General features: G+C 37.2%; 1 protein-coding gene across 1 annotated transcript in view; it reads right to left on the bottom strand.

Moving 5' to 3' along the window:
- The window catches only part of OCA2 (OCA2 melanosomal transmembrane protein), a 179,163-nt gene that overhangs the window by 120,928 nt on the left and 35,578 nt on the right, over window positions 1–22,657 (bottom strand). The window contains exons 3-6 of the mRNA XM_005516514.3: window positions 10,765–10,863; window positions 9,968–10,153; window positions 6,418–6,475; window positions 5,490–5,562 (exon numbers count right to left, since the gene is read on the bottom strand). Coding sequence (XP_005516571.2) covers window positions 5,490–5,562; window positions 6,418–6,475; window positions 9,968–10,153; window positions 10,765–10,863 — 416 coding nt within the window. The remainder of the gene's footprint in view (window positions 1–5,489; window positions 5,563–6,417; window positions 6,476–9,967; window positions 10,154–10,764; window positions 10,864–22,657) is intronic.

The following is a 22,657-nucleotide window of genomic DNA, read 5'->3' on the forward strand; positions in this document are numbered from 1 at the left end:
CAGAGCAGGTCTGCTGCTCCCAGCTGAACCAAGAGCTGCAGTTCCTGACCCTGGTTTTCTGAAAAGGTTTTGAGGAGTATGCGAGTCACCTCATGGTACTTTATGTTTATGGGATGCAGCGGCTAAACATTTAATTGGTATTCATTCTCCACAGTTCATGCTCCCGTACTTTACTTCCCTAAAAACAGTGATAAGAAGGTGCTTGTAAGATGGAATTCATTGCTTCATTTTGGACCACTGCCTGAAGCTGAGAATAATTGCTCATGAGGAACATCCATTCTCTCTATTAACTATAAAGAGAGACTAGGATGACTAACTCAAGAGTAGCTGTGTGGGTCCCTGCTCTACCCTCCATCATTTCATTATTTCAATATGTACAGAGGCAGCCAAAAAGCCCTGTTTGACAGAGATTCTCTGTTGTATTTGCACACAGATGGCTCCCTTTATGCTTTCTTTGACATCTATTTGTATATCCTATTCTCTATACTGTAGAATGTACCTTGAGAATGCTGTGTCTATAGCTCATTTTTCAAAAAAGTCTCTGAGGTAGCTATAAACCATTCATGCTGATTTATGACCAGGTCACTTATACTAGTTTCTCTAGGGTATTACCAGTTTAAAGAAGGCCTTTTCCCTGGGTCTTAGCCTCCATTTTTGCATATTGTCCTTAACTGGTGTTATTCCTGCATTATCATTTGTGCTTTTCTTTTCTTTATTTCCTATCTCTGCTTGTAGCTGATGAGCTTTTTTCTGCATCATCCCTTCACAATATAACAAGTTGAACCACACACTTCTCTGTCTTTGTTGGTTTCCCCATCTGACGAATGCTCTATAAACTTTTTATTTTCCCCCTTTTCTGAGTGCCAGTAATCCAGTTCCATTATTGTCTGCAGTGGATACATCCTTTCTCTTTGCTCCATCAGTTCGAGAAGTTCTGTAACAAACTAATTTCTACAGCATTTTATCAATTGTGCCCTGAGATTCTGCTTCTTGGCTGCCTCTGCACGTGGTCCTGGTCTTCATCCATGTATTTAACAGCTTGAACGTTGCCTGCAGGCCTAAATGCTTAGTACATTTCCAACAACATCAAAAACAGAAATTATTTTTAAATGCTTTCTGCAAGGCAAAATTATGGAGGACAATCTGCCAGTAGAGAACTAGAGTTACAAAATAAAATAATATTCAAAGTGGAAAAGGAATTAAAGGGATTAGAGAGGTTTTGTAATTAATTACATTAATTTATATTCCCTGAGGAAGAACCTTCAAGGAAGCTGAAAATTCTGGCAAAGTATGACTATATTCTTTGCCTCACAGTCCTTCTTTCTATATATACATCTCTTGTTCAGGGAGTGGGAAACATTGTTTTCCATGTCATTAACAGTCATGGCATGATTGCAAGCTTTCTAGTGACCTTTCCTTGCTGCATGATTAACAGTTGCACCAAGAACACAAATTCATGCAGAAACCATTCTAACTCATATAACTTTAGCAAGGAATTTGATAATAAGGTGTCCAAAGTCTGCTTGTCCTAGAGACTCTTCATCCACATGTGGAATTTTTCTAAATAGTTCCACTGAATCCAATAAAAGAGAAATCTAGCCTATGATTTAAAATTCAACATATTTTTACTATTGAGATACATCTTCTAGTTTCTGAATTTGAGACTTTAATTCTGGAAGTGACAAAATCTCTCATGGAGAAGATGGAGGTACATCCATTAAAATCGCCCCTCTCTGGTCAATTTGATATTTGGTTTTGTCTGATTTGGAGTAAGCAGATTCAGGTATGAATTCAAGTTATGTATTTTTACTGAGTTTTATCTTGAATGTAAAGAGCAAGTGAGAAAGAAACTCTTCACACGGGGTGCTGTGAAAATATGTAATTTTCATAATGTCATCCTTTGCTCCAAAAATTTTACTGGGGAGATATCAAACACCTAAACAATCAGACAATCACATCACAAAGACTTTAAAATATATTATAAAAATGCAAGATCTTTGGCCAGACTCAGGAAGAAGTCACTGTCTACTCCCAAGGTAATTTCTGACAATCTGTCCAAAAAAGGAAAATTAAATTGCTTTGCCCACACTGATCTAACCTTCCCTGACCTATAACATGAATGGGTGCAAGTAAAAATGTTGAGAGGGAAGAAAAGGTTGTTACTGAAGCAGTTGTCAAGGACAGAGTAAAGATGAAAATTCACACCTCAACGAGGTAGGTGTGAGATCAATTGCACAGAAATGAGCAGAAGGCTTACCTTTTTTATAAAAAGAAAATATTTCTACTATTGAGAAGTGTAGAAATAGCTATAACTGTATGAGATAGCGTGAAAGAAAGAAGGCACTGTATCAGGTAGACAGGCATTTCTTTAAATGACAATGAAATATCATACAAAATTTGCATAATTCCTTAAAAGCATGATGAATCCCAATTACTTTTTAATTTCATAAAGCCTAGTTCAAGTCAAAAAGTTAGTGTCTAGTTCAGTTCCAGTTGTCCATTCCCCACTGCTGGATAAAAGTTTAAAATTTGCTTAGATAAAGGCAGTAGTTATTAGAAACAAAGGAAAGAACACAAAGTATATTTAGCACTTCAGAAAATTTTTCAAGTCTGAAAATGTATGTAAGTTGTGGAGAAGAAGAATATTTTTCATTCACTCTTTGATCACCCGGTTAATGGAGAGACATTTCCTGAAGGTCTGAATGGCCAAAAAATTTAAGAAAAAATAAGAATGTTCCTGTCTTAGAATAGGTACATGTAATTAACCAAGAAATGCTGGAATTTCTTTAGACTCTTTATGTCTTCTTCTATCATCTTAATAATTAAAAATGTTCTCTTCTTAACATACAGCCTTTGAAAAAAAAATATCTGAAAATGATTCACACATTTTACATCAACAGTGATATTGAATCTTGCTTCCTTCAGAAATTGTCCTCTAGTCAGGTTTCAGAATAAACTTACTTCTTTCTGGTATTATAGAGCTGACTGTTAGAATTTAAAAACCAATAAATCCCAAGTGTTTATCTTCAAAGAGAGACATTACCAGTATTTTGAAAAACTATACTAAAATCACTGAATTTATATTTGGTGCCTATAGGGAAATCACTATCCAAAAAAATACCCGAACCAACCACACACAAAATTGCAAACTCAGAAAGCTTCTATTAATTCACAGCAGACCAGATGTTGTTTCCAGAATCTGCAGCCAGCACTCCTCAGTGTTACATGCCAGTTTTGTACCAATGGGGATGGGTAAAACAATGGGAGATACACATGGACTAATACTGATGGAGGTAATGGGAAGAAAACCAGTTAGAGTAAAACCAAACCAGAGGTATAAAGGTATAGCAACACAAACAGAGATCTCATCTGAAAAGAAGGTCACCTCCACACCATCTAATGAAGGCCTCTCCCAGCACCAGAGAAGGAAAGTCTTGCCTCTGAGCAAACCTGAGATCTCATGGGCATGGCAGAAAAAACAAAAATAAAAAAAGCAGGTGACACCAGGATGACAAATGACATAAAGACCAAAAATAATTACTCAAATTGCTTTTTAAATATATTACACCTTTTGTTTTGATTTTTCTAGTGTATGGAGATACATTGTATATGTGACCACACATTCATAGCACAGCAATGTGCTTGGGCACTTCTGGAAGGAAACAGAACTGAGAGGAAGGAGTACAAAAAATAAAAATAAATAAATATACAATGGTTAGTACCAATTCAACACTTCTAAACAGCTTTTGAAGCAGAAGCAAGAGGTAAAGTGTGCTCATTTGCATAATTTGACATCATATGAGCTAAGGTACTTATTTTCCACCCTAAGTCTCATATGATTACCTCCAAGGGCTTTGAGAAAAGGACTACTGCAGCACACTTACAAACCTACCACTAAATTCTTATAGTCATTCAGAGAGTAGCAGGTAGTGTTCACTACCTCAGTCTGTCAGCCAGCATAAATTGCATCTTCAGCACTGCTGTCTGAATGGTTAACATCACCTCGGCCTGGCCAAGAAGTGGAATATAAACCACAATACAAAACCACTGTGCAACAAAGTGAAAGACAACCACAAGACATTACTGCTGTGCAAATGCAGACTGACAGCATCAGTAAGAGGACATTCAGGATTGCTGGTGCCTTCTCCAAAACACTTTTAGAAATGCAGTCTTTCTCCTTGACTCTTCTGCTTGAATTACTACATCACCTTGAAAAAGAATGATGGCTTTGCTGGATTGCTTGCCTCTCACTTTTCCCCAGCTCAGTGACATGAGACAGTAGATGAAACATCCAGTTTTCAAGACACATTACACAAACTAAAAAGCTTTAGCTTTGTCAAGTAAGAAATAGAAATACTATATTCTGACTGCCTGACAGCTATTTATCTCAGTGTCCTGACCTGATAGGTAAAATGTGAAATACAGGAACACCTATTTGTCTAAAATCCCAGTCCCAACTATAATTCCCTGGAACAAAGGGAATATTTGGTTGCAGATGTGTACAATGCGTACAATGCAACAGCTATGTGCCCAACCCAAGTCTGGAAAGAGAGGAAATCCTCAATTTATGCTATGACATTTGACTAAGACTTGAACTTAAAGACTCACTTTCAATTCGTCCTCATTTGGCAGATAAGGCTGTGACAGCAGTGATGCTGTTCAACACCACACGACCATAGGAGCTTTCAACAACAGTTTCAAGGAGGACCAAAAACACTGATGTGAACAGGATATTGATGGGAGTTTACAGCTGAAGCTGTCATTGGTCCTACAAAAAGTCCATCTGCTTCCCTCGAAAAAGCAATATCAATCTCAACTTTTAATTATGAATTGCCCTAAAGCACGTTTTTCCTCATTTACCCTACTAATTACTACATTTTATAGTGTCATTATTGGTGACAATGAGAATGCTAATAATTAAATCTATTTCAAATGGACTCTCCCTACCCAAAGCTATGGAATTGACCAGCTATGTAGAAGAACAAAGCATCTCAAAAATGAAAACCTACTGCACCTTTTCAAAACAAGGCACCTTTCACCTTCACCTCATGAAATGTATCTACAGTGCATCTTCTTTTAACACTAGTGAAATAAGAGTCAAGCAGATTTCAGCCCAGACTGATTAAACTAGAAATAAGGTGGGAAGAAGAAATGTAATTTGTTTGCAAAAGTTATTGTTTGTTTACTAAATGAATGTTCATCCCTCAAAGACTTTTAACATTCAGATCTGTATTCAGCTATGAAAAATAAATTTTATTTGGGGTTCTTTTATTGCTTGTTCCTCTCAACAGTTTCTTGGCCCTAAACAGGTGCCATTCAGTACAACTTAAAGAGGGAAGACTTGGGCCTTTGTCAAAGGACAAGTCTGAACGCAGCCCAGGCTCTGAGGACACCCAATCCTCTCAGGGTATAAGACAGAAAATGCACACCCTTTCAACTACTTTATCAATGAAACTTCAGATCAGAGTTTTACAATGAAAGAAGGATACAGAAGCTTTCCAGAGGTGATACAGCCAACATCTGCCAGGGCATACCTTGATCTGGATAAATGCCAAATAAAATCTAGGGCAAGGATGAAAAAATAAACATTCATTAGTAACACAAAAACTGTAAAAGAACTGCTAAACTTATCTCAAATACTTTAAAAAGACTCTTTGAAATTGCACATACAGTATTTTTAGTTATAATTCCACCACAGTTGAAAAGCATCTCTGGGATACTTAACAAGGGTAAGTAATATTCCTTCTGTTAATTTACATCCAAAGTCACATATTTTATGCACTTTTTCAAAATGTCTCTTAAGACATTTGTAATCTTCAGGATCCATCTGGAAAGCAACACCCATACCTGAGGAAATTCAGAGTATCATCTGTTTTCTTCCCAGCAGAAGCCCTGCAACCCAAAATTGAGTTCCTCACAGCCACTAAAAGAAATAAACTCCAACTTTTTGAAATTTTTCTCTACACTTTCAGTCTAAGATTTTGCTAATTTTGAAGATTTTTTTTAAGGGAGGGCAGCACTTTGGCCACCCAAGGGAGATGCCGACCTCCCCATCACCTTCTGCCTTTGACACTGTGAAGCGCTGCCATTGCTGCGGCATCCTCCCCAGCACAGCTTCCCCTATGAGCATTCCTCAGGTGTCAAAAGAGCCATCCTAAATTCAACAAGCATCCTTAAGGGACCTATGAATTTGGGTTTAATCTGCCTCTTCCTCCAACTCAACTGCTTACCCAACCACATTTTCCTGAAGGGTGACTGGAGCAACAAATAGGAGTCTGATTAGGCATGAAGCCCTGCACAGTATTGTCATTTTTGCCTTGAGACATTTTCTGTGTGGTAAGAGAAAATACCAAAGCTCATTTTGAACTAATTCTAAAGAAATGGGGGGCAGGGGAAGACTGAAAATTCAATACTTACAGAGCAGACAACTACAAAGATAAAGAGGCCTGAAACTTTCAGGAATTTTAGGCAACATCTGAAACACAAGGAAACACGTATTTACTATCTGGCTAGTTTAAAAACAATAATTTCTATTCTCTTAACAGCTCTGACATTTCATAAACACCATGGTAAGCACTTATGGGTGATAGTATATCACATCAGAGTACAGACACCACGAAGCAAGGGTTTGGGAGGCCTTGGTGACTACCGAGGCTCCTGCACCCTCTTTGCTCCCAGCATGATCTCAATGCACAGGATGGAGGATTTGGCTCTTGGAAAATCTAAGGGAAAGCTGCAGAATGAGCTGGTGCTGGATCCTGAACCACTTGTCCACTACTGTTGCTGGCCCCTGGCAGACTTAAATCACCCTCAGCTCATTCGTGTCTCTCCCAGAGAGGCAAAGGAGCATTGCTCTCACAGGGAGGTGGCATGGCTGTGATGAAAACACAGCTTGTGGCATAGACAGATAGTGTCATCAGTGACTTCCTCAAACTGGACTTAGAATACACACCCTGAAAAGTATTAGAAAAAGGAGTTTGAAGACAAGAACAAATTTAAGAATCTTCTGGGTTTAACAGTATATTTTAAAACCAAATATACCTCATGAGCATGAATCTACTAACAAAACTAAATTTTTTTTTCCATGGCACATCTGTGACCATTGAAGGAATGCCCTGTTCTGAAAATGAGATGCCATAAAATATCCTGAACTGTCCAAACTTACTACTGAGTGGGTTAGGCAACAATAACTCTAAATTAAAATGTGGATGTTGAGATGTTGAGATAAGGCAAGAATAATTCTAAAATGTGGACATTCTCATGGTCTTGAGAAAGAAATCTTAAAATTTAGTATTTTCAATTTACCATTTTTTAATCTTACTTAAAAGACAACTCAACTAAAAATTTTCTGACTGCCCATCAATGTGTTCTACTGATGCCTTAATTTACAGAAGCCTTTCTGTTGATTTGACCTCGTTACATATTTTCATTTTGAAAGCATCAATATTCTTATTCTATTTTTTTTTTTAAGTAAACATTCAAACCTTGTTTTTCTGACAGAATGACAAATGCAAGGCTTGATTTAAACCTGATGACAGGCAAGAAGGAAAACATTTCAAGTTACCAGGATAATTAGTTGAAAAATGAAGAGTGCAATAAAAAGCTGCATTGACAGATGTTGAAGGACAAAATATTAAAGCAGAATATTCTGAAGAATGTTAGAAATAATTTTTAACCACAGTGGAAGTAAGTCCCTAAGTCAATTCATTGACAAAAAGCAGCATAAATGACTGGAAACACATTTTCCAAAAACAATGTTTTCCAAAGTTTCCCTCCCTTTTTGGAATTTTCCAAACAGCAGCTAGTAAAAATCAGCAGCTAATAAAAATATGTTGTCACAAACTGGTACAAACAGGCTACAGTCCTCTATTTAATACAAGTGGTAACAACTTCACCCAAACTTTGCACAGCATGAAAATCTAGAGAAGGCAGAGGAAGAGGAGAAGGAAACCAGTTAGGTGGCTTCTCCTATGGCTTCTTCAAGTAGCCCTGCTCTACTGAAAAGCAAGATGGCAGAGAGAAGAAAGTAATACAGGCATGAAAAGAATGGAATGATGACACAGGCCATTATCAGCACTTCAACACTGATAACTTAGTTTGGTATTATGTGATTTGTGGAAAATATTTAGTGCCAGCTTAGTCATAGAGCCTCTATCCTGCCTGTCAATTTTACCCATCTCTACATTACAGTTTTGTTCTGTAATTTTGAGAATTTATTTTGTTATGAATTAATAAAGTGTTATCCAGACTGGCTTAATTTTAATGTACTTTATATTTTTTGTTTGCACTTTGGACTTCCAATTTATAATTTATAATATTAAAGTTATTGTTAAAAAACTCTTGATTTTAAGACACAAGTGAAATAAAATGCTAATTAAGCTTTTATAAATTAATAACGACTAGTTTGTAAATAACAAACTCATCCAAAAGAGCTGGCAAGATGTAATAAAAACAAGGTTTTGGAAATGGTTTTAATAAATAAAGAATTTAGAAGGGTCTTTTCCTCCCGTCTGTTTGTTTTCATGGCAATTTTTATTAGGGAAGCAACATTTTTAACAGCTTACATTGAGATGTGATCAGCTTTTGACACACCCGTACTTTGCAATCTGTCTCTTCCTACAGTGCTAATCTGGCACAGCGATGCAAGTACAAGCCCTGTGCCAAATCCTATGCTGATATATGCCTCCAGTACAATCCTATCTGACTTCAGCTGGAAATTCATGGAGTATAAATCTATGAAGAATTTCACCCCCTCTTCTAAGCCAAATGATTTTTGATCTGCATATGGTGCTGGGCAGTTTAGCTTCACTTGCCATCTCAGCAGTGTTATGATTTACAACAGCCAAGGAGCTGATCCCATATGTACAGCTTGCAATGCAGCAGTGAAAATATTTCAGGGAAAGTTCTGCCAGAAAAATGTGCTCCTCCCCAGATTATAAACCTATAATGGAAACAATGACCTATACTGGAACCTATAACCTATACTGGAAACAATGAATTTCACACTCCCAGTAGATACCTTTGTCCCATCAAGTACCAGGGAAATCTACCACAAATGTGAGGAAAAACACCTGCCAAACTTCTTTGCATGTGCTCACATTGCACTAATTGCAGTCATTGGAACTCTCCTGCTCCATTTGTTCAGCAGCAGAGCGGGAGAGCACAATACCGTATGCACAATGAGAAGAAAGTGATGAGCTAATACAACATACAGATTGGGAAAAGATGTACTGACATTCCGCTGGACAGGCGTGGCAGATCAACAAGGAGATGTGGACCTGCAGTGCTGGGCTCCACGAAAACCCTGCAGAGCTATTTACAGACACCAAAACAAACTAGAAAAATAATTGGACCTCTGGAAGGGGCAGAGGGAATTAATATCCAAGATTAAAGCTTTTGCTTGTTAAATCCCCAGAAAAAATATCCTGAGAAAATTTGAGGTTAAGCTCTTATGATGTTGCTATCTTTTAATATATTAACAAATTCAATTTCCTCTATGCCTAAATGATGTAAAAGGCTACTTTCGGGTAAAGAGTGAAATATACTAATGTTGTCCAAGATGGAAAAATGTTCAGTTATATTTTGCTTTGTGTATATGTGAAAAGCTACTGTAATGACTACAGAACTTTTACACATATATTTTAATTAAAGCGAAGCAACAAAACACTAAAGAAAAAAATTCTGTGGAATCAACCACAGGGCTTTTAAAAATGGTTTTAAAGAATGTTAAAAGCAATATAAGGGGTATTTAATTACAAATTTAGAACGTCGTGTGATAGATTCTTGTTAGAACAAGGGGCTATTGATCATTATGAAGAGTCAATTTCAAACTATCAATGTCAAGATTCCATCTACATATGAAGTACTAGTTTATTAATTTACATAAATAAATACTTTTCTAGACATCTATGCATAAAAACAAATACATGCAGAAATTAAAAAAAAAAATTAATGTTTGAATTCAGACCTCATCTTTGATAAATTGAACTTGACATGAAGGTTGTCCAAGATTTCATATTTCTCAGAAGTAGATCTAGGGAAACTTGCCATCTCACTTTCCAGTTGAAACCTTTGCTCAAATTCTGCAGAGCTGTTGTCCCATGAATCATCATCTGTGGTAAAATCTGGATTATGAAGAGCCATACACTGCAACCTGTCACACATTTTCAGTAAACATAATAAAACAAAACAGCGTTTTACTTCAGCGGGTAGTAGATGTAACTAACCTTGCAGAACCTTACATTCACTCTGAGATATTTTCATGGAAAATTTCATAGAAAGAGACTTGTTCAGTACAGACCAAACTCCCCATGGTGACACAACTGGGTAGACTGGGCAGCAAGAGCAAAGACCCTGAGACATTTAGGTGCACCTGAGAGCACCAGCTCTCTGATACACCAGGCAGATGTACTTCAGGATTTGATGTGTAAGCTCCATCATCAGGACCTTCCCTATAGATCTGCTGTGCCTTTCAGTGCCCTTTATGTAGCAGCACATGGAGGAAATAAGAGCACAGAACCTGCAGCTGTCTAAGCTTAGGGTTCTCTAATCACCCTGACCTCACACCTTACATCCTTCCCTTCTCCTTTTTCAGCCCCTTCTCTGCTGCCAAGGTCCTCCAGAGTAATTCTCTGCTTACAGCCCCTGCTATACACTTTATTTCCCAGCAGGTTTGGTGTTAGGATATAAGAAAGAACCACATGGAATTAAACAGAAGAGAACTTAGAAAAAAAAAATATTTTGAGAAAAATGAAAGTAACTCACCCATTTTCCTCTGAGGAAACCTTCAGTAGTGGTGTCTTTTCTGTAAAAACAGTGCTTTTTGACCTCAAGCTGAATAATTTTGAAAAATTGAAGTGGTATCTTTGAAGGGAGAAAGAAAAAATACAGAATAGTAAGTCTGCAGTAAAATGATTCACTACAGATCTACAGAATATTTTGCTACAAGTCCATCTAATTAGTTAAATATTCTTTAAGAATGGTGTTCACCTAAATTAAGGTTTTCATTCATTAAGTTTGAACTGGTCATGGTAGTTACTTTCTTATACTCACAGGGGACTCCTCCATATCAGTTTACACTAGCATACCTCATAAAATATGAGATATTAGAGGAATTTATTTTCCACAAACATTATTTGAGACATGGATCACCATCTACAAATCCACTAATGTCTACAGTAACCTTGGTACTCGGTATTAGGGAAGAAAATCTGAATACAAGTACTTCGTTTCTGCAGCACAATCCCTTCCAAATGGTTTCTGTCAAGTCTTTGTCCTGGTGTTGCAGATAATTAAACAGAGTGTAAGAGACTTTTTGCCATATTCCAGCTTAGCATTGTGAAAAAGCTTTTTTTTCTCAAGTGTAATCCCCAAACTTAAGATGCAGCTGAAGACAATCAATTACAATCACAGAGGTTTGGCTTTTGGGGAGGCTTCTGGGAGAGACTAAATAATTGAGCCATTTTAGAACATCTTCCCATGACCAGGCTCTTTCAGAGACATTTCCTATCAAAATCAACATTATTCAGGTAGACTCAGATTTATTCCATTCAAAAATGTAGCGTCCCACCACCAGAAAGTCAAAATGCAGATCTCAATACACCCAGAGGAAACCCATTTAGAGGAAACACAAAATTTCTCCCACTATTGTTGGACTGTGAGGGGAAATAAATTATAAAATCATAGACTTCTAAATAAATACACAACAGTGACTCGTTATTCTATCTTCTAAATATAAGGACTGCTCAAAAAGAAGGATTTGCGTATTTTATTTTATAACAAGATGGAAGACAGTGAAGTTTCTTGCAATTTGTAGAGCTGTGTCTGAACTTCATAAACTTAAAACCTCCAGGTACTGCTTTGTTCAGTAGTGTTTTCAGTCAGAAGATGTGCTAGGTGGTTATTTCAGCCTTGAGTGGCCACAATGCTGATTCAAACTCTGCTGTAAGCCACATATTTTCAATCTCACCTGAAGAAAGTGAATGAGTTAGATTCAATTACCCAGTACCTCAGGTCAAATGTTGGGCAGATTACAACTCAGGTGCTACATTGCACTGACACTGTCTGTAAGGAGATGGTTGCATACTCTGTAGCTACCAAAGTTCTTCCTTTTTAAGCAGGAGAATATAATTCATGCAGGAGAAAGTCTTAGTGGAGAAAGTGGTATTTTGAAGCAAGTGCTCTTCTAATCTCATCATGGCTTTCAATATAAAAGGCTACCTGAGTTTCTACAAAATGGAACCCATAGGGATAGCAAGAACACTATCAGGACTTTAAAGGTGTGCTCACCAAGCATTGCTGATATAATCCTGGCTAATCCCACTATGCTCAAAGTCTGCATCCATAGGGGGCAATTTTTATAACAATTCTGATGGTGGACCTTGAATGTGTGCATTCAGAAATTTGACTCATGAAAACACCCTTTAGCTGTTTCTACTTTTAGACACAACAGTGTCACTTGTTCCACTGGAAAAAAAGTCTTCAAATGATATATAATATATGCTGTTCTGATATTACCTCACCTTGTCCACACTATTAATCTTTCCACACTTCCTTTTGCTTTTGTCTTCCTAGGATATGTAAATTCTGAGACTAGTAACCAGACACTTTCTATAAAAACTACCATTTTCTTCTGCTTGTTAGGGTTTGACACCAACATTGCTTTATGCTACACAGGCACATGTATATCCACTGACAATCCACACCTCAGCAGCCCTTCACCATTTCTGTTATAACCAGTCCACAAAAAGTGCTGAAGGGCAAAGCAACCACAGGAATGGCAACAAGAAAGGGAGTATAAAGGTCAGGGGGAAGGTGGCTTAAGTGACAGAACCTGAGCTGAAGAATCCAGAATGCTAATTAAAGACATCACCTTCACTTAGATATCACTTTCGCTTTCTTCTTACACTTTGTTATCCCCACTTGCTGGTGTAGGTCCTGTCACTTTTACATGGAACTGTGGAGCTGAACAGATGGCCAAGAATGATGAAGACAGTAAAAATGGAAAAGGTCTTCAGATAAAGTAAAAACAATTAGTACATGACAACAACAATTTGCAGAGAACAAAAACACATGGACAAAAATAAGCAGCAGGAAACAGCCAGGCTTGACAAAACAAAAATAATTAGAGAAAAAGCAGAAGAGCCTTAACTCCCCCATGATGTGATTACTCTAATTAGAGAATGAGAGTAATATAAACAATAAAGCTAATTAGGGCATAAAAGAATCTTGAAGGCTGAAAGCTACAGAAAGAAAAGTTGTAAAAACATCACTTAAAAAATAGCATGGATTATAAAAATTAAAGCCATCCTTGGATTGAGAGCCTAGTGCAAACCCCTCTGTGCCCCTCATATTTCTGCAGAGATGCTGGAGGTGCAATTTGATCATCCACTTAATCCAAAGATAAGAGATCTGCAACCAAAACCCAGGAATATACAAAACCCCACCCTGGTAGAGGAAGAAGCCTGCAGTGCTAAAAAAACCATTTTAGCATCATTCTTGGTCCTCCTCAACCCTGCAAGTAGCTGATAATTGGGACACTGTGTAAAAAGGAAACAAATCAAAACAAATCAAAATGTAACACGTGTCAAAAACTGGGGTCAGGCCGCACTTCAAATGTTTCTTTCTGATCAAAAAACTAGAAACTGGTTATATCCACATGCTGGAATGGAGTGCAATCCACTTCTACTGAGCAATTCAGCAACGTTACCAAGAGGCTAATCACCATGTCAGCTCATTAACCCATTGTGGGCAGGCCTGTTCACAGGATGAGAACACCGCTCTAGATTTCTACTGTGTGCTGGCAAGGTTCTGGTAAGCTGGACGCCACTAGTGTTCGCAGTTCTTCTCTCAGGGTTCAGACTCAAAAATCATTAGCATTTTCTACATCAAATATGAGACTCAGAATAGCTCGTGTTGGTCAAACTGGTCCTCTGGAGAGCAGGAATTACCTTCCTGCCATCAAGCACCAGACCTGCACTCTGACCACATTTTCAGGCATTTCCTAATGGTGTTTACACCTGTGACTTTAAACAAAAGGAAAAGGAAGACTTTGTGGTGGGCCCTGATGTTCAGCTATAAGCAACATTTCAATCCCAAATGCACTACAGCAAAGGACACCAAAAGAAATAAACATCTTACAAGAGCCTGAGACAGCAAAAGACCATAATCACCCTAGTTAGGCTGCAAACACTTGAAATAATCACTTGACCTGACTGGAACCTATTATTTAGCCTTGTATGGAAAAGATTAATCATGGTACACAATGTATTGCTTTCATTTGTTATAATATAACAAGGACACATTTTAAATACCAGCTAATATAATGCTTCATGTCCCATATGTAATGCCATCCACACAACTATCAGATAGGGAGCTATTTCTGTGAAAACAGAAAGCAATAATTCTCGCTTCCATGGGAAAGATTTGGTCAGAATTGAAGAACAGGTGAATATGGAAGCATACATATTTTGCAAGAACATCAACAGTTCTTACCATAACTTATAAAAATTTCACTATATACAAAATTAAAAAGATAATTCCTTTAGGGGGAAAAAAGAGTTAGCATGCTTCCCTGAATTAGTAATCAAGTTCTAAACTAGTAAATAAAGTTGTAAGCATGAGGTTGCCTCTCAAACAAAAGCTCAAGAATACTACTAAGCCAAGAGTTTATAACAAGTACAACAACTAAGCAAAGTTTCCTAGAAAAGAAGAAGTCCAGAGTAAAAGTATGAGAGACAATTAGTCATGGAGACTAGTCAAAGCAGCATGAATTAAATTTATCATTACTACATTCTTTTAGAATGAAGTCTAATTTCAGAAGCTTCATCTTCCCTAAATAGAAAGCATTTATACAAATCATATGTATTGAACTAATTACTCTTAACTGTAAACAAGCATAATGCAGAAATAAATTGAAAAACAGAGGTTAAGAAAAAACAAACAAACAAACAAACAAACCACAAATAAAGAAAGCCCCAGACTAGCTTTTGACTGCACTTGAAGCCCATTCTTCCACCATATTTGTGAGTTTCTGATAAAGTCTGTTTTTGGGGAACAGTTTCATGGTATAAACCCTGCTGACCAACATCAGAGCATTCAGCTCTTAAACGTTTACTGTGCACTCAGCAGCTGTATGCATACATCTGACAACTTTATCATATACATGTGCTCACACAGAGGCACAACCCTCCCTGATGATTTCTCCTCAGCAGTAGCACACCATGGGGAAATTGTTATGACTACCCATCACAAATCAAGTATGGCCAGCTGATAGAGTCAGGGGAAGGATCAAAGACTCCAGAGCTCACATCTCTAAACAGTTTCCAGTATTTCCGGATGACTGCTTTTTTTTTTTAGCTTCACCAAATCAGCAAATAAACTTCAGAACCTTTAAACCCGTGCACCATTAAGATGTCAGAAAAAATGAGCAATGAAAGCATTATTTAATACAGACTCATTTTCTATTTGACTTTTCTAATTTTCTATTAGACAGGACTGTACAGGATCCTGCAGAGGAATCCCCAGAGAGGGATCCCGAAGGGCTGGCAATACCTGACAGCACGACACTGTGAGAGGTACAGCCAACTGTCAGGTCTCATTTTGAAAGACACTGAGGTGCTGGAGTGTGTCCAAACAGTAAATAAGATGGTGAAGGGTCTGGAGCACAAGTCTTATGAAGAGCAGCTGAGAGAACTAGGGTTGTTTAGTCTGGAGAAAAGGAGAAGGAAAGGTCAGGGAAGACCTTATCTCTCCCTGCCTGAAGGGAGGTTGTAGTGAGGTGGGCGTCAGTCTCTTCTCACAGAAAATGGGAGGACGTGAGGGAATGGCCTCAAGTTGTTTCAGGGATAGTTCAGATTGGCTGTTTGGAAATATTTTTTTCACAGAAAGGGTTGTCATGCATTGGAACTGACTGCTCAGAGAAGTGCTGAGTAACCAGCAGGTAACAGGTATTTAAAAGACATGTAGATGTGACACTTAGGGCCAGGGTTTAGTGGTACACTTGGTAGTGGTGGGAAAACAGTTGGGCTTGATAATCTCAGAGGTCTTTTTCATTCTAAATGATTCCATTATTCCAAATTGAGGAGCATTTGCCATGCCAAGACCCCAGGCAATTAAGGAACGTGCTTAAGAAATGTGTGCTAATCTTATCCTTTTTGGAAATGGTTCCTTAGATAGGGCCACACAATGTGCTTGCTTCATTAATTTCTGCTGGATTTGGAAAGTGAACATGTTCTGCAAGGGCAATTTTAATTTCAAAAACAGCCTGGAAGATAGAGTGCTTCCTCTGATTCTTGTTTTAAAATCAAATTGGGCTTTGTAGGGTTATTGTACTTCTCTGAAAAAAAAATTAAAAATTTGGTATCTCCACAATTTGGTAACTTGTTTACGTCAAGTCTCTGCCTGTCTCTGTCAAAAAGACATTAGAGGGTTGTAAACAGACCAGGACTTCACTATAGTAGGTGAAGATAAAAGAAAGGACTTAACCCTTAAGCTGCCATGAAGTATTTCTGACTCTGCCTCAGCGGGACTGTTCTCACACATTTTCTGTTCCTATGTTAGGGTATCATGCGGTGCTTCTACCCTGTGGGAGGGAACCAGGAGCAGGGACTGGCCATGGGTCTGGCAGGGCCACAGTCTTCCCAACCAGGACCTGTCCCACAGCACCCAACAAGGGAGCAGGGATGGGTGGGGATGGGGACACAGATCAACCCTGATTTCTTGAGCATCCAGCAGGACCACAGTGATACAGCAGGTCCAAAAACCTACCATTTGACGGAGTGAGAAATTGCACTGAAAAGCTTATCTTCTGTTTCCTCCTCTAAATTTTCTGCTTCAGCAAAGAAAATTGGAAAGCTACAGGAGACCACATGGAAAACTGCAGACATTCTGAAGGAGAAAATAAATTTCAGGAGCAGATGCTGCCAAAAGAGTTTAGCTGTTAGCAACTGCCAGCAAGCTGCAAATTTGAAAGAGCCAGTATGGGTGGTGGTCCAAATCCCAAACCCCCAGTTTCCCTATGGATTACACTGATAACCTGTTAAGAGGTATTATCTGCAAATCTGCAGGGTATACTGAAAAATGAGTCTGCAAATTTATCAAGAACATTTAAAGCATGACTGCACTTGTGACACTTTAGTATATTCTGCAGGTTTGGCTTTTAAATGCCAGCATTTTTCCTTGACATTCACAATGAGCTTTTCACTTAACCAGCTCTGCGGCTAACTGAATTTATGACAAATAAAGGGGGATCACACCATTTTTCTAGTCCATAAGGGAATTTCAAAAGTCTCAGCCATTGAGAAAGTGGTCACAACTTAGTTCTTTAACTTTATATCTGATCAGACTCTTAAAGATATTTGGATGATGGGAATATGAACAGAAGAGTAGGTCTGAGATACAACTAGATGATATAACCATGTCTAGAGAAGGCTGTTATTTGTCAAGCATTGAAGTGATAGAATATTGCAATCTCAAAGGTTTGGGGGAACATATGTTAAAGCATGAAGATTTGCTTAGAGAGCAGCTGAATCCAAGAATTATGGAAGAAAAGGAAATACAATATATTAAAACAAGATTACTGGGCACTTCCCATATGAAGGAACACCTTCATACACAGCAGTGTGGCAGGATTGTTTTGACAAAATTTTCCTTAGTCCGAGCGATGCACAGACAAGCCATTACATGCATTGATTCTTCTGGCCTTTCATTATCCTTATGCCACCCATTTTGGGGACTGAAAAAAGTAATTAGTTAGCTATACATAGAGATCAAGTAATGAAAAATCTATTTTTTTTCCTTTTTTAAGCATTTCTTTGAAAATTGTTGTTCCATATGTTTCATTACAAGAATTTGGATATAAGATTATTCATAACCATATAGTTTAGATAAAAAAAGACTTTGTCACTAAAAAAAAGTGTCTCCATGCCTTAAAGTTAAAAAAAAAATAAAAAAAGCCAGACATCTACCAAAAAAAGTGCTTGTTAACAACATGAGAAAATGTGGCTGATTTCTGTGCCTAGAGAGGTGTTACAGAGGCAGGCCACTGCATAGTTTAAAAAATATCAAGTTGTCATCAAATTAAGCTAAGTTTCAAAAAGGCAACACGATGGATCCAAAATATTGTAAGCTTGCTGGGACTAGTATTTTGTCCATTGGTCCCAATAAAATGAAACATGGCAGTTCAAGCATACTCATATCTGTTAAATAGGTATTACAATATAACTACAACAATTTATGTAGGCTTTATGTCGATGATGATCTCAGTTGACTGGACTCAGCAAAAATGCTAAAATTTGCTTCAAAGCTAGAGCAGAATGAGCAGACAAAGAAGAAACAGCAGTAAAATTTGTAGATAAATACTTTCTAGTAGGAGATACAGCTGTCAGGTTTTGAAATAACATTATTAGGTTGATAAAATAATGTTGTTTTTTCTTTCACTTGGAAGTCCATTATATTTTCTTTTTTTAAATTATTTTAATTAAAACTGAGGTACTAAGAATTTCTTTTCAGGTTCTGGCTGAGCAGAAGACACTGAGATTATTCATATAAGCTTTGCCATCTGAAAGTCTGGTTTAGGTTCGTTACAGTCACTGGCAAGAGAGAGATCTCTTCAGATCATTTTCATCCTCCACATCTCTCATGTTGTCTATATAAGGAACCTGGGGAATTAACTCTGAAGTAACAAAAATACTTTTTCACTGAATGATATACAAGCCTTATACAAATAATGTCTATATTACAGTGCTATAAAAAAGTACTTTTTAATGTACATTTTATTGCACTGAGATTTGATCTTTTTCATACAGAAGAGTTTTCATCAAAAAAACTATTCAGGGTTGATTAAGTATACAAAAGAAGTCTATCACCAAGTCTTTCCAAACACAACTTCCTTATAACTTCCTAACAAGTAAATTCCAAAATAGAGTAATTCTACATAACTGGTCATTTGCATTCCACCTTGAGTTATATCAGAGCCAAAAACTTTTAAAACATTGAAAATCCCAGAGGAACAAATTGAAAAACTAAACAGAATAAAAAGGCAGGTCATATCAATAAAATATTTCCTCTTATATGTGGATAATAGTCAGTGAAATTGTCCAAGAATAAATGCAGTTTCATCTTACAAAGATGGTGTTTTTCCCTGCAATAGCCATTCACTTAGATCACTGTTACATATTAACATACACTGTTTACATGCCCCGGGAAATTCATTCCATAGCCTTGGGTTCTAGTTTGCTACCAGATATTTTTTTGTGCCTTAAAAGGCCTTAGTGATCCAGACACTCAAGGCTACAATGTCAGAGAAGGAGCTTCTAATCTGTATTGAAAAGCAGCTTTAAAACACAGATTTTTGATTCATTGCCGACCAAGGGGAGACAAATTTAAAACCCAAGATCGGAGTCCATAAAAACATTCAACTGAAATTCTCAAAATAAAAAGAAAGGGGGGAAGAAAAACGACTACCAAACAAATCAACCCAAACACCGAGGATTATAAATAACACATTCCAAAGGAACTCTGAGAATTTGTTTGTCTCATGCAGGGTAGCATGCAAATTATATTCAGCAAGTCTGCCCTAAACTGGGGTAACTGACCAAATTAAAAAAAAAAAAAAATTTAGAAAAAAGCCATTTTAGATTCTCCTCTTCCTGATTTAAACTCTAATCATTCTCCAGGTCATAACATGCTGCTGTGCACTGAAAAACCAAAAACCAGGATCAGGATTCAGAAGGAAATTCCTCTTCCTACACAGCAGATGGCTTTGTTCCAGCAACACAGTTTAGCTGTCTATCATATTTCTTAATACACTTTTTCCCCTCCCTGTCACAGAGATGCCAGACTCTTTCCTCTCAGAGACCACATTCCCTTCGACCCTACACAGAATGAAGTAACTTTGGTTACTCCATAGTCTCACAGAGGTGACTTCCTTCCATGTTGTTCCTTAAATAGCATATTCTTCATGAGATATGCCATAATGTTTCTTATGTATGATTTAAAAATTAGTACCAACCCAAAGCTAAACTCCTGCATACTGATCATCAAAAAAATAGATAGGACAATAACTCTTCACATACACATGAAAATCTCTGGCCACACAGAAATGAAGTTACATAAATAAAACTTCATTCTGCTCCCAAAGAAAAAAGAAATAGAAAAGGGAAAGTGCCATTGCCCCTGATTTAAAAAGGAAATTCTTCATCAGGGGATTATCTGCAGAGAAGGGGAAAGCCTGTGCTGACTTATGTTAGCAGCTTCTGTATCAGCAGTGGAGCACAGCTAACACAGAGAGGTAAAGGGAGAAGAAATTTTATAGGTGTTTTGATTCCTCAAGCAGATACAGTGCCTGAATAATCTATTAGTTTTTCAATCAAAAACACTCATTAGCATTCTTAAAAGAATGAACTGATACCACAATTTAAACGTTTAAAAAGCAGTTCTTGTCATTTGCCATGTGTTGAACCAGACGGTTACCCAGCTATTTGATTATCAACACAAATGGATCAAACAGGTTTAGTGCTCTTGGACCAACGGTGCCTCCAAATAAGAAAAGCTTAAAACATAAGAAAAAGTGTTCACAAACACAATTCTTGCATATATTTTTTCAATAAAACAACTGCAGATATCGTTGTCAACAGTCGCTGCATCAACAACTCTCTTTTTAGTACCATCTGCCCAGGCACTTTGCAAAAAGAAATTATCCACGGAGTGTGATATAGCAGGAAAACTGAAGGATATTCTGACAAAATGGAAATGCAAAGGAGCCAAGTAAGATACTCCTGGCAGCAGAGCAATAAATAAAGTAACAAAACAAAACAATAAAAAGCAAACAAACAAACAAACAAAAAAGACACTAAAGTGTCCATAATCAGACATTGTTATTAAAAGTTAATGTAGAAGTAGCCCTTCTGCACCTCCAGAAACAACATAGAAGAATGGTTGTTCCACTACACAAAAATGACAGTTTAGAGTGCAAATAATGTAATCCCTTTGAGTCATGGCATTTAAAAGTAGATTATAATTGAAAAGAAATGTTTTAGAAACAAACAAACAAAAAATGTTTATGAGAAGTAGAGGTCCATAGTGGATTGTCACAGAGAAAAAATAGCACTTTGTACTATTTTAAGATTGTGGAACATGAAAATTAATTAGAATAGTGGAAAAACTGAAGCTACAGTACTTATCGCCTCCAGTAGCATTAGGAAAAAGTGTGGGCTGAACAGAAAAAATAGCATGACACATGGCAGAGGTAAAAGATTTTAAGTTAAGACAAAAGCACGTAGACAAATTTTTAAAAGGGCGTTGATTAGAAAAGATGGACTCCATCAACATTTTTTACTCATCACAAGAGGTATGGCTACAGTCTCAGCTCTGAAGTATTATTCCTCTTTATATATTAATTTATTTTGGTCAATAACCAAATACTGTAGCTAAATTAGGACAAAGTATGCAGTTTCTTGCAACTTTATTGTTAATGGAGATTAAATGTGACACCCTGAAGACCTTATTCCTGAAGAAATACAGATGCAGCACAGGTAGGATCCAGATAATTAATTTTGTATCCAAATAAACAAATTCCATTACTTATAAGGAAGCCAGTATCGATACTTACTTTAGATGATCTCAAAGTATTATAAGTATGACCTAAATCTTCTCAGTTTCATGCAGAGTTTAGAAAGTATGAAGGGACAGAATTTTCTGTTCTCCCACTTATCTGCTTGAGTCTAAAACATTTTTGGAGTGGCATATCAAGAAAACTAAATGACCAGTTGTACTCCAAATTGTAAATAGATTGGTACATTTGTTAACTGCTTTTGATGTTTTTGAGTTCTTGTGTGTTCTGCCTCACAAACATCAGATTTCCAGCTGAAGGAAAGCATGATAGGTCTAACAACATCAGTGTAGTTGAATCAACTTTTGTCCACGGAAAAATAGATTCAAAACTTTGATTAGTACAATTCCCATACATACAAACCCTTATGACAATCTATCATTCTCTTCTGCCAAAGACAAGTCAGTCTTCTGTCTTCTGTCAATGTTGGAATATTTCTGTTTATGTAATCCTCTTCAATACTTCCATTTAACTAGGAACAGGTTTTTAAGGAGTGTTTATTGACATTTTATTTATGGTTAAAAACAATAGTTTTCTGAACACTGATGTTCAATGTTTTTTTACTCTGAAATATCACTACTTCTTGCAGTTCTGATTTGGCTTATTTTTAGGCACATACTACAATATGCCAAGTAGATGTGACCCAAAAACAATGGCTAAAATGCACAGATCCCATTGCACCACTTTGTAGAACATCTCTTTTTCATTGGCCTCCACTGGATAGCACCGGGAGGCCCAACATACAGCACACAGAGCAGACTGGAAAAGAGGATATATACTGCCAATGGATGCAACAAAACCCCACATATTTAGATAATATTACAGCATAGCCCTTCTCTTTTAGCTTATACAATTTAGCTTATACACATCAGAGAAAACAGAAGGGTATTCCTTGTCATTCTGGGTTTATTCTTCCTTTTAGCAGACATTCACTAAATTCAGGTTCATCCTCTTCACTGTAAGAGGTTTACATGCTGAACCAGCTGTCAATAGACTCCTAAAGAGGATTGCAGGTCACATGTCATTGACACGGCTGAAAAGGTAGAG

This window comes from Pseudopodoces humilis, chromosome 2 (genome assembly GCF_049639895.1).
Source record: "Pseudopodoces humilis isolate 2021_Gansu_Grassland_sample_001 chromosome 2, ASM4963989v1, whole genome shotgun sequence".
Lineage (NCBI taxonomy): Eukaryota > Metazoa > Chordata > Aves > Passeriformes > Paridae > Pseudopodoces > Pseudopodoces humilis.